Source organism: Solanum lycopersicum, chromosome 7 (genome assembly GCF_036512215.1).
Source record: "Solanum lycopersicum chromosome 7, SLM_r2.1".
NCBI lineage: Eukaryota > Viridiplantae > Streptophyta > Magnoliopsida > Solanales > Solanaceae > Solanum > Solanum lycopersicum.
In genome coordinates this window covers 62,502,129-62,514,661 of record NC_090806.1, presented here as the reverse complement: position 1 = coordinate 62,514,661, position 12,533 = coordinate 62,502,129, and the positions used below count along the sequence as shown (strand labels likewise).

The window sequence follows — 12,533 nt, the reverse complement described above, 5'->3', positions numbered from 1 at the left end:
ATTAATGAGGTTTATTAATTGAATATTTTGTTGGAAAGTTAATTTTAAGATAATTTACTCAAATTATGAATTTGAATAGTCATTAATAATTTGATGTAATATTTAGGGATTAACACAACACATAGGGTATATACTTCTTTCTTGAACTGGTGTTAATTGACTCTTTTTGAATATATGTGGCTTTGCCACTCATAATGATGTATAACTTAAAATTTTCGTGAAAGACTAATATTGTACCACAAGGTACATATCGATATTGTTTTACGAAAAAGTATAAGAAAAAAGAAAAAAAATGACTATGTTTCAAAAAATAAATTAATATTATGATTTAAAAAAACTCAATTGTCCAGCTGTCTCATTCATTGTTCTCAGAAACATCACCCATGTAGACTTGGAAAAATCATCAACAACAACAAGAATAAATCTCCTACCTCCTTTTCTCAACACTCTTATTGGTCCGCACAAGTCCATGTGAAGCAGTTCAAGGGGTCTTGATGTACTGAATCCTTTCTTGTCCTTGAATGAGGACTTTGTTTGTTTGCCCTTTGCACAAGCATCACAAACTTTATCATTTGTAAACTTCACCTTGGGAAGTCTACGGACCAGGACCCCTGCAACAAGTTTGTTAAGAAGAGTAGAACTTACATAACCAAGACGTCTGTGCCATAGATCAGATTCATCAATTTGAGAACTTAGACATGAAAGATAATCTCCTTCAATGGATTCTAGGTCTACGTACATATTTTTTACTCTTGTAGCGGACATCACCACCTTCCATGTTATGCAGTTTGTAACCAAACAATTATTAGCCATGAACTTGACTTCATTTCCTCTGTCACACATCTGAAAAATACTCAGAAGATTGTACTTGAGCCCTTAAACATAATGAACATTGTTGTTTGAGTTACTGTCAGGCTTTCCTATCTTTCCAATTCAAAGAATAGAACCTTTCTTTCCACCACCAAAGGAAACACCACCACCCTTGTGTGGCAAAGAGAGGAAGTCTGAGGTATCCCCTATAATGTGCCTAGATCATCCACTATCCATGAACCAACACTTACTCTTTCCTCTCTTATGCACAATAATTACTTCTAAGTTTTAGGAACCCACTTCATGCGGAGTTCCTAGTAACTATCAAAAGTCTTAAGATGAAATCTTTCAGTCCAAGGCGGTGAGAAGTTTTTACTAAAATGGAAAAGAGAACCACGTCTCTTTTTTCAATTTTTCACAGGTCTGTCATTTCTGACAGATTCATCACATGAACCAGGTCCTTGCTCCCTGTTAGTCTAACGAATTTCTGATTTCACAAACTTCACATGCCTCTCCTTAGCATATTTTAATTTATCATACCTTTCTTTTACATGTCCACTTCTTCCACAATGAGTACATAAGAAACTAGCAACCACATACACATATTTTCCATGAGGATTATATGGTGTATCTATTCTTATTCTCCCTAGACCACTTTTCCCATTAAAACCTTTCCGAGAGAGATTAGAGAAAATCTTGGAAGAGTCAGTCTATTTTAGGGAGTGACTTAACTCTTCTTTGATTTTCTAATGATCTTTCCTTAGCCGAGAATTTGTTTCAAGAGAAGCAACTAATCAGGTTCAGAGATTTTAAGCTTATCCTCCAATTCTTCCTCATAAAAGCTAAGTTTTCTTTTATCATGTTTAGAGGTACTAGGCTCTTCTTCATCAATGTTGTTGTTAGACTCCAGTATCCCTATTCTTCTACCTATTTCAGAAATCTGTGTTAGAAAAGATGCATTTTCATTTTGAAATAAACTTAATTTTTCAATCAGCATTAAGTTTTCAGTTGACCGCTCATCTACATGATCATTTAGTAAAGCAGCAAGTTTCCTCTGACTTTCAGTAGAAAGATTTCCCAGATCATCTTTTAATTCAAAAAAGTTACCTCAGGTGCATCATCCTCACAATCTGATCTTGCATTAATGAGAACATTGAGTTGAAGATGCTTTCATTATCTTCAATGTCCATCATAGAAACATCTTCGTGCTCCTCAAGTTCTTCCCTGGACTCACTTGAATCATCATCCCATACAACAAAGGCTCTTTTTACCATCTGATCAGCATGTGCTTTCCTTCGAAAGTTATCTGGGACAAGTTCCTTCTAACAATATCTCACTTCATTAGATTATTGTTTTTGACTTGGACAGTCTCTCATAAAGTGACCTGGCTTACCACATTTGTGACATAAGTCATTAGCTTCTGCCACTCTGTTGATGTTCCATTCTTTTAGAAATCCATGTTTTTTGACAATCTTTTGGAACCTCTTTGTCATGTATGTCATCTTAGATTCTTCTTCAGTCATCTTGATTTGCGAAGATTTCAAAGAAATGTTCTTTTCTTTCATTGACTCTTTCCCAGTTGCTCCTTGCTTTTATTCAACTCATAGGTCTGCAGATTTCCAATAACCTCATCCATAGGTAAGGTCATTAGATCTTTTGCCTCAGTAATTGCATCACCTTGCTTTCCCAAGATTTTGGAAGAATTTTGAGAATTTTTCAAACTTGCTTGCACATAGGTATAGGTTCTAAAAGACCTCTTAACTCATTTATGATGGCAGTGAAACGAGATTCATTTCAAATATAGTTTCACCATCCGTCATCACAAAATTTTCATATTGAGTAGTAAGCATGTCCACCTTTGATTCCTTCACCTTCTTGGTTCCTTCATGAGCAGTTTGAAGACAGTCCCAAATCTCTTTTGCCGATTCACAAGCTGAGACCTGTTGTACTCATCAGCACCAATACCACAGACTAGGATTTTTTTCGCCTTGTAGTTCTTTTCGTACTTTTTTTCAATCAATCTCAGTAAATCCTTTCTGGTCTTAACCATAAAAGTGGTGAGACTTCCATACTTCACCTCTTTCATTGAAACATAAGGACTATCCAGGATAACATCTCACAACTCTGAATCTTCTGTATAAATGTAGTAATGCATTCGATTTTTCCACCACTCATAGTATTGACCATTGAAACGAGGTGGTCTTGTGGATGATTGTCCTTCCTCCAAATTTGGTGGAGCAGCCATTCCTTCAGGATCTTTCTTTTCCTTGTGTTAGCCAAAGGGAAAAGTAAAGCTCTGATATCACTTGTTGGAATGTATGTGTCCCCTTATATTAGACGGGAACTGGTCCCCTTAACAATATTGTACAGTAAATAAAGCACAAAGATAGAAAGTAAAAGAGACAATCACTTTTACGTGGCAACCTCCTTACTCAAGAGAGTAAAATCATAAACTATTCTCAACAGGACTTTTCAACAACGACTTTTCACTAATCTTCAACAAGCAAAAGTAAAAGTCAGTTACAAAATAAGAGACTAACCTTCAAGCCTCTTCACTTAGCAATACACCATATTACTTAGCTGAGCACGAGTAGATACAACAGTGCTCAATAAGAACCTAAGTTACTCGTAACTAAAGCCCTTTCAATGAAACACCCAAAGTTTGAAACGTTTCTATCAAGTTTAAAACAAATCTTACAATTTTATAATAATTACAAGAAAATATGAAAATAACAAATAATAAGAAGAACTGAAAGCCTTTTGATCAATATCTTGTTATTTTGATGTTTGTTGTTATGGTTTTCCTTTTAAATGAATGAGTTGTTATGTTGTATTATGTTTGATATATATATCTTCAATATTTTTTAACCATCAAACAAAAACAACCTAGTCAGTTGTGATTGGAGAAGTACTCTGCTCCTCACCAACTTTCTCTGTCACAGACAACTTTTTTACAATTGGTTGTACTTTTCACAGATGAAGTTGGTTATTCATATTATACAAAGGATCGGGTCCCTACACTGGTGAGGAATCATCAAAACATTTTGAGGAGAGCCTTCTGTTATGCCCCAAATTAAGACATGGTAAGTAGGTAGTTCAGCAAAAGGCTTCTCGAGCCTTAGTTCAAACAACTCGTATGTTAGATAATCATCCTCAATTTGGATGGGGTGGTTACACTAAAGATAGGGATGGTATCTATCCTATTCGTGATGATGGTTAGGCCAGCAATACTTAGCCCAGTTGAGACAATTCGTAGGCAGGTGGTCAAACTCACTTCTATGTTTTTTAGTGTACAGTGAGGCAGAAGTATCTTATATAGTGACCATAGGTATTATTCTAGTCTATGATTGAATGTATACATCCTTATTTAACCCTGATTTCACCATTTCATACGTGCCTTTTTATTTTGTTATGAGTTTGAGTATGATTTGTGAATCACTTGATGTTCGAATTCATATTTCTACTCCTGTGGGTGATTTTAAGATTGTTGATAGAGTCTATTATTTTTGTGTGATGACTTTTATGGGGTATAAAATCTTGAAAGTCTTGTTGATCTTTGACATGGTTGATTTTGATGTCATTTTGGGGATGACTTTGTTGTCTTCATATAATGTTGTTTTTGACGATCATGCCAAGATAGTTTTCATATCTAAATGTCAAGGATGTCTAGGCTTGAGTGGAAAGGAAGTTGTAGTTCTACTGCAAAAAAACTCATATCTTTTATTTTTAGACAAAAACCACATATGAAAATTTATTCTAGAATAGTTTAAAAAGGAATCCTATTTATGAAGTATCATTTGTATTATGAGAACAAAGTGAGAAAGACCAAAACAAATGGTGCGATGCCCAAGGTAGTTTGTCAAAATGGGTTTTCCAATCAAACCCGGCCAAAGCCACGTGGTTGGCATTCGAAAGGCAAAGGCTTCTTTCGGTTTGTTTACTCCGAAAAACTTTCAAAGGCAAAGCTACAAATATAACTACATTTTCCATCTCCGACTTCAATTTATCTTAAGGGTAAAAAAACAATTACTCGTTGTCAAACGCGTCATTTTAGTGTCTTGTTTCTCATTTGGAAGATCATTTAAACAAATAATTTTTTTGTTAGACTTTTCAATGGAGAATCTACTGAGTCACCTTTTTTTGAATCAACATTAGGATCATCGTCATCATCTCCATCACAAAAAATTCTTAATGACTTGGGTGCTCACCCCAAATCAGTTGGTTCTATTGATCGATGATGCTAGTCTTCGTGGAGAGGTCATGCATTACCTCTACGAGGTATATGACACATTTAATTTTTATAGTACTTTTTGTTATACGATCTATTTTATGTAAGTGTTAATTTTTGTATATATGTTAGTTATATATTGTTGTTTTCTACTGGATAGTCATTCGATGGGTGAGATAGAAAGGCAAAAAAATCATCTATATTTGATTTTTTTCTTGATTTTTTTAATTGGACATTATATTTCACAATGAAAGAACTTTTGTTAGTGGTCTTTATAGAAATTATGATGATATGATTAGTTTCTCTTTCAATAACTTAAGAAAATATGTCATATTTACCAAAAATGGGCATGATGTATAATTCAACATGGCCCCAATTTAACATTTTATTCAAAAATCAAATTTTGACACGTACGTTGCACGTGTATAATTCGATTAGTGAAAACTTCTTAATATTTGAATAATTATGTGATGAATTGGACAAAATTGATCAAAGGGAAGGATGCATTCTAAAAATTAGGAATAGTACAATCAATTGATATTTATTATCGTTATAAAGTACAATCACACCCTAAATTTCATTCAGATGAAGTTTAAATGATCCACATCATTCTTCTCTCACTTAAGAAAAAGTAATTCTTATTTATTGAATTATAATTAAATTATACACCATATTTTTAGAAAAAAATAATGTAATGAATGTTTTCTGGTTTCAAGATCATACAAAATATATGTACTAATTGAAAGTCAACAAATTTATCTATCTATCGCAAATTGTAATAGAATTACATTTATGGGATATAAAATCTGGAAAAACTTGTTGAACTTTGACATGATTGATTTTAATGTCATTTTGAGAATAGTTTTCATATCTATGCCAGGATGTCTGGGCCTGAGTGGAAGGGTAGTTGTAGTTTTAAAAAAATCATATATTTTATTTTTTGTCAAAAATCACATATGAAAATTTATTTTAGAAGAGTGTAAAAAGGAATCCTATTTATGAAGTATCATTTATATTATTAGAACATAGTGAAGCCCAAAAGAAATGTTGGGCGGCCCAAGATAGTTTGTCAAAACGGGTCAGTCCAGTCCCACCCAGCTGAAGCCAAGTGGTTAGCATTTTAAAGGAAAAGGCTTCTTTCACTTTGTTTACTCCGAAAAAGTTCCAAGAGCGTTACTCTATTCATCTTCTTTACTACTGACTTCAACTATCTCAATTGTTCATCGTCATCTTTCTTGAAGATATCGATCTCTACATCATGTCAACAAAGGCGAACCTACAAATATAACTACAAATATAAGAAAATATGTCATATTTACCGAAAATGGGCATGATGTAGAATTCAACATGACCGCAATTTAACATTTTATTCGAAAATCAAATTTTCACACGTATGTTGCACGTGTATAATTCGATGTTGATTAGTGAAAACTTCTTAAAACATTAGAAATAATATTTGAATAATTATGTGATGAATTGGACAAAATTGATCAAAGGGAAGGATGCATTCTCAAATTTATGAATAGTACAATCAATCGATATTTATTACCGTTATAAAGTACAATCACACCCTAAATTTCATTCAGATGAAGTTTAAATGATCCCCTTCATTCTTCTCTCATTTAAGAAAAAGTAATTCTTAGTTATTGAATTATAATTAAAATATACACCATCTTTTTAGGAAAAAATAATGTAGAATGTTTTCTTGTTTCAAGATCATACAAAATGTATGTACTTATTGAAAGTCAACAAAATCACTTTACTGCGGATATAAAAGAAAGTTGACCTTCTCCTAAAAAAACTTAATCGAGTGACCATCTTAGAAATATCTTAATCTAACTACTGATCTGTATTAGATTGACCTCACAATCAAATTTTATTTGAGAGGAAGTGCACAAATAACCAATTTGAGGACCCACTTTTTTTATATATAAAAAGAACACTTTTGAACTTATAAGTTAAAGCACAAATTGTTGCTCTAATGTTATCATAATTAATTTTGATATTAATAGTTAAACATAAAATGTTACACTTCAAAAGTATTGTTAAGCATTTTTGACAAACAACACTTCCCATTTTAAGCATCTGGCAAAACAAATTTTAGTCCTTTTTTAATCTTCTAAAAGGGCTAGTAATTGTCATATTCTGAGTTGGTGACTTTTATATATTTCAGAAGAAAGATTCATGCAAAAATCGAGCTCTGCTGCTGTGGAACAGCTTCAACACAGTTTACATGCTTTTGCTGGTATACTTCTTTTAATTTTTGCGGTTTTATATTCTGTTGGATAATCTTAAATTGAATTTTTAGAGACCTCTCATTTAAAAATTTAAGGTGTTAAGTTATGTGAAATATAATCAAAAACATATAAAACACTCGTATTTTGATGTTGAAGAAGTCGTCAATGTGCCCGTAATAATATTTCTTATGAATTTCAGGAAGTCACATCTATGTATAAGAAGTTTTCACCCTCAACGCTATCTATGAGGGAAGCAACTCGAGTTTGTTGTGCTATAGCTTTGTTTCATATCAGTAATATACCATCAAATAGTGTGTTATAAATTTATACTATTGAAGTAACAAAAAAGGTTAGAATGATTGAGAAACAGAACCACCCGATTTCATTCGTTCTCAATAACCACGAGATGATCAATGTACTAGTAAATTACGCAAGACTTGTTACATGTAGGAAATAATGTATGCATAACTAATCCAATCATTACTAATGATACACCCTATTGAACATTATTTTTATACACTTCACCAAACGGTTCCTAAATGTTTTTCGAATTAACATTTTTTCTTAAATTTAAGAAAAATAACTTACCTCCAAAAAGTAAAGAAAACATTTTCTTAAACTTATTCAACCTCACAGCTCAAATTTCCACCGTAACTCAAGTCTTGGGTACTGAATTCCGATACTAATTCGAAATATGACCTGATTCTTGATTTGAAACCTGACTCTCAACTTTGATTTGATATCCAACTCTGTGGTATCGAATGGGGTAGGGGTCAAATCCCAATTTGGGTGTCGGGTCTTCAATCAGGATTTGAGTTTGTGTGTCGAAGTCGAGTCTCGAGCTAAGTTTTAGGGTGGGACTCATAGTCAGGTGTTGGAGTTGGATCTTAGGTCAAGAGTCGAGGTTAGGTTTAGATCGATCATCGGGGGTAGATGTCGATTTGGAAGTCGGGTAATGGACAAGGTGTCGATATCAAATCCCAGTTCAGATGTTGATCCCGAGTCAAAAGTTGGTATCAAGTCCAGATTTGAAATTCGATCCAAAGTCGGATTGTGTTTCCGGGTCGGATCCTAAATAATTTGGGTGTCTAGTCTCAAATCAGGATTTGAGATCAAATTTGGGTCGGGTGTAGGGGTTGAGTTCCGAGCTAGGTGTCGAGATGGGGTTCCGAATCGAGTGTTAGAGTTGGGTCTCAGGTTTAAGAGACGAGGTTGGATCCCTAATCGCTCATTATGGTCATATGTTTGAGTCAGATGTCGATTTGCAAGTTGGGTTTCTTGTCAGGTCTAGGTTCAGAAGTCAAGTCTTGAGTCGGGATCATGTACCGGTTTGGAATTATATCTAGTGTGTGAACTCGCGGTCGGATCTTGAATCGATCGTTGGGGTCGTGTCCAGGTTCGAGTGTTGGGATTGTGTCTCAATTCGGATATTAAGCTTGAGTTCTGGATCAAATATCGACTTTGTTATTTGGGTCAATTTCTGATTTCCTAAAAAGTATTTTCTACACTCCGACAAAAAAAACAAAAGAATTTTTTGAAAAATACTTTTCAATCACCAAACCAAACACTAGAAATTAAAATACTTCCCAAAAAATATTTTCCACTCATACCAAAACACACCTACCTGAGTATTTTTATTTTTATTTTTTAAAATTTTTATGGTATTAATGTTCTTCATATTAACTTCCTGTAACACATTTTCTTAGAAAGAGTAAAAGAGTTTCAATGCAATTTTTATGTAAGACAACTGATAAGTGAATGCACAACGTATAATTTTTATGGTTATATTCTTCAGGTTATGGCTAATAACCCAGAAACAAGAACGGGGCTCATAAAAGGTAATATCAGTTTTAGAAATGACACCAATTGAAATGAAATTAACGCGCGAAATAACTAGTTAGAGTGAATCAAGTTTCTGAAAGAATTCTTTTTAATGTAGTGTAAGAAACAGTTAACTCTTTTAGTAATTTCATTTTGCAGCTGAAATACCATGTTATTTCTATCCATTTCTCAAGCCGTGTGGAGATGATAAGCATATGGAGTGTGTGAGGACCACTACCTTGGGTGTTCTCAATGACCTGACAAAGGTATCCGTCCATTTGAACAGATATACACACGTGTTCTTCATTTGTGGAAGTGCTACTTCATGATTCTGATATTTTGCTTGCTGGTGCAGTTTGATGATCCACATGGATCACATGCCCTTTGTTTCTTCTTGGAATCGGAAGTGGTTCCTTTGTGCCTGAAGTGCATTGATGTATATGACAAAAAGTCACAGAAGGTTAGTCCATTTCTGTTTTATTAATAGTGTTTCTAAATTACTTCGCTGGTTTATGATGATATTCTATTTCTTGGATCTCATATTAAATTAATGTTGTACCTCCACAGCTTGCAACTCTCATAGTTATGAATATTCTGACGCAAGAGAGTGGACTTACCTATTGTTCTGCTACGCCTGAATGCTTCTTCTCGATAGTACAAGTCTTAAGACGAGTGGTTGAGAAACTTTCTCTCAAAACTTGTTTGCTGCATCTAGAATATGTGATACAGTGTTATGTATGTGTGTCAAAAATATATAGGTCCATCGGGTAAACATTCTCGCCCCTGCGGCTCAAATTTCATGATTGCGGTTTCTATCTAAGTATCAACTATATCTCTATTGGATTTATTGTTTGATCAACCTTCAAAATGCAGGCCATGTGATGAATTGATAAGACAAATTCCTCCTCAGCTATTTGACAACACCTTCAGGCGCACTCTTCTCGTGAGTTTCATATGTGCACTCTTCTTTACTGTTATAACAACTAGTCTTGTTACTTTAGTGTTACAAAAAGTTAGTTACTTTACTCGTACAATAAAGAATTGTGACTTTAGTGTTGCAATGAATAAGTTTAGTGACCACCGATAAATCTCTTTTGTATCGATAAAAAAATATAGATCTTTTCAACTACTGTTACAGCTTCATGTGTATAATTGTAAACTTTTGTATGTCTTTGCAGCACAACCACGAAGCTTCGTGGATGTTGCAGGTTCTACTCTCAATATTTATGGATGTCTATATTTTCCGCCAATTGAAGAGAGAAAAAGGATTGCAAAGAAGGCTGCATCAAGTTATGCATCAAGTTCAAAGGGTAAGGGAAAGAGAAAGAAGTGAAGTTGTTCTGTAGGAAAAGACAGGAAATAATGACCTCAGTAGAGGGAAAATATGTTTTAAGTTAACTGTTCAACTGTTAAAAGCTCGAGAACTTCTTGAGCCTCCTTAAGACTAATACTTTTGCTTTGTTATGTACTGGATGGTTGCTTTACTTGCTTTGTCTGTATTGAATGGTAGTTTTGTTCAGCTGAGATGAAGTTATCTTAGCAGTTTCCCATATTGCAACTTTGTCAATGTCTTGGCATATTTATATTTTATTTGAGCCGAGGGTCTATTAGAAACAACATTTCTACCTTCACAGGATAAGATCTGCTCATCTGCATACACACCATCCTCCTCAAATCCCATTTGTGCGATTAGATTTGGTAATTTGTCGTTGTAGTTATTGTATGTCACATGCATCCTAAGCTTAATTAAATAATACTCGTTCAGTAATATGTAATACAACAGGCTCACGATAGAGATGTGCTTTAAATGGACTTAGATTTCAATGAACTTTTGTTAGTGGTCTATATGGCATTTATGATGATATGATTAGTTTTTTCTTTCTATATTATAAAAAAATATGTCATACTTACCCAATATGGGCATGACGTATAATTCAACATGATCTTAATTTAACATTTTATTTGAAAATTAAATTTTGACACGGTGCACTTGAGAAGGTTACTCGCTCAAATTCAAGAATAGTACCATCGATCGATAATTGTTATCGTTTTAAAGTACAATCACTCCACAAATTTCATTCAAATCAAGTTCAAATGATCCCCTTCTTTCTTCTCTCATTAAAGAAAAAGTAAGTCTTATTAATTGAATCACAATAAAGATACACACCATATTACTGGAAAAATAATGTAATGAATGTTTTCTTGTTTCAAACTATTATGGAATTATGATTATCATTCTGGTATTTGTTTTGTCAAGATGTATCTTATGATCATATTTTTTCAGTAAATACCAATAGATATATGTCATTTTAAATACAAAATTATATGAAATATTTCGAGATAAACTTGCAACACGCATTTCTAGAACTATATTATGAGATATTTTGCAATGTTGTCGTGTGGCTGAGAAACTTTGGGTCTATTTGGAGGTTGGTCCTCTACTAAACTTTGATAAAACATGAGACCAAATTGAGAAAGCCCAAAAGAAATGTTGAGTTACCCAATATATAGTGAGATGTCCGTGTCTGAAATAAAAAAGACTTGCTTAAGCTTGGTTTGTCCAAATGGGTCATCCCACCCCCACCCTGCCGAAGCCACGTGGTTGGAATTTGAAAGGCTAAATCTTTTTTTTTCTTTGTTTACTCCGAGAAATTTCTCAAATGGTGAATATTATTCTTCTTCTTTAATATTGAATCATTGTTCTTTGAACTTTCTCAATTGTATCGTCGTCATCTTTCATGAGGATTTTGAGTTCTATCATGTAAACGAAGGTGATTCCATAAATATAACTAAATTTCTTTATCTCCTTCTTCAATTTCTTTTAAATGTATGCAAACAATTACCTGTCGTCTTTCACTAAAATCAAACACGTCATTTTAGTGTTTCCTTTTTCATTTGGAAGATATTTTAGAATAATTTTTTTTAAGACTTTCCAATGAAGAATCTATCTGAGTCACCATTTTTTAATCAACATTGTGATCATCGGTATCATCATTACCATAGAAAAATCCTACTGACTTCGGTTTTCACACTCAAAATCAGTTGGTGTTATTAATCAATGATGCTAGTCTTTGTGAAGAGGTTGTGCATCAATCTACAAGGTACATGGCACATTTATAATATTTTTTTATTATAGGATCCATTTTATATAAGTGTTATTTTTGTGTATATATATTTTCTATGTACTGTTGTCTTGTACTTGATAGTCATTCGATCGCTGAGATAGAGATGGTAAAAGTTCATCAATCATTAATGATTTTTATTCGTGATAATTTTTAATGGACATTATAATGAATGATCTTTTGTTGGTGGTCTTTATAGAAGTTATGATGATATGATTGGTTTTTTCTTTCTATATTATAAGAAAATATGTCATATTTACCCAAAATGTGCATAATGTAGAATTCAACATGACCTCAATTTAACATTTTATTTGA

General features: G+C 33.3%; 1 protein-coding gene across 1 annotated transcript; it reads left to right on the top strand.

Moving 5' to 3' along the window:
* Positions 1 to 4,837: 4,837 nt before the first annotated feature.
* Positions 4,838 to 10,615, top strand: LOC101256990 (uncharacterized). Its single transcript, XM_019214789.2, has 8 exons — positions 4,838 to 5,088; positions 7,212 to 7,283; positions 9,071 to 9,113; positions 9,256 to 9,362; positions 9,452 to 9,556; positions 9,664 to 9,863; positions 9,970 to 10,039; positions 10,275 to 10,615. Exons 1-8 carry the CDS (start codon positions 5,002 to 5,004, stop codon positions 10,440 to 10,442), a joined length of 852 nt encoding a protein of 283 aa, XP_019070334.1. The 5' UTR covers positions 4,838 to 5,001; the 3' UTR covers positions 10,443 to 10,615.
* The last annotated feature ends 1,918 nt before the right edge of the window (positions 10,616 to 12,533 follow it).

What these genes read in the sequence shown, in the direction of transcription:
- LOC101256990 (XM_019214789.2), top strand. Translation starts at nt 5,002, where the DNA reads ATGACTTGGGTGCTCACCCCAAATCAGTTGGTTCTATTGATCGATGAT. An exon ending in AAGAACGGGGCTCATAAAAG is followed by an intron (nt 9,114 to 9,255) that starts GTAATATCAGTT and finishes TTCATTTTGCAG; the next exon opens with CTGAAATACCATGTTATTTC. An exon ending in AAAATATATAGGTCCATCGG is followed by an intron (nt 9,864 to 9,969) that starts GTAAACATTCTC and finishes TTCAAAATGCAG; the next exon opens with GCCATGTGATGAATTGATAA.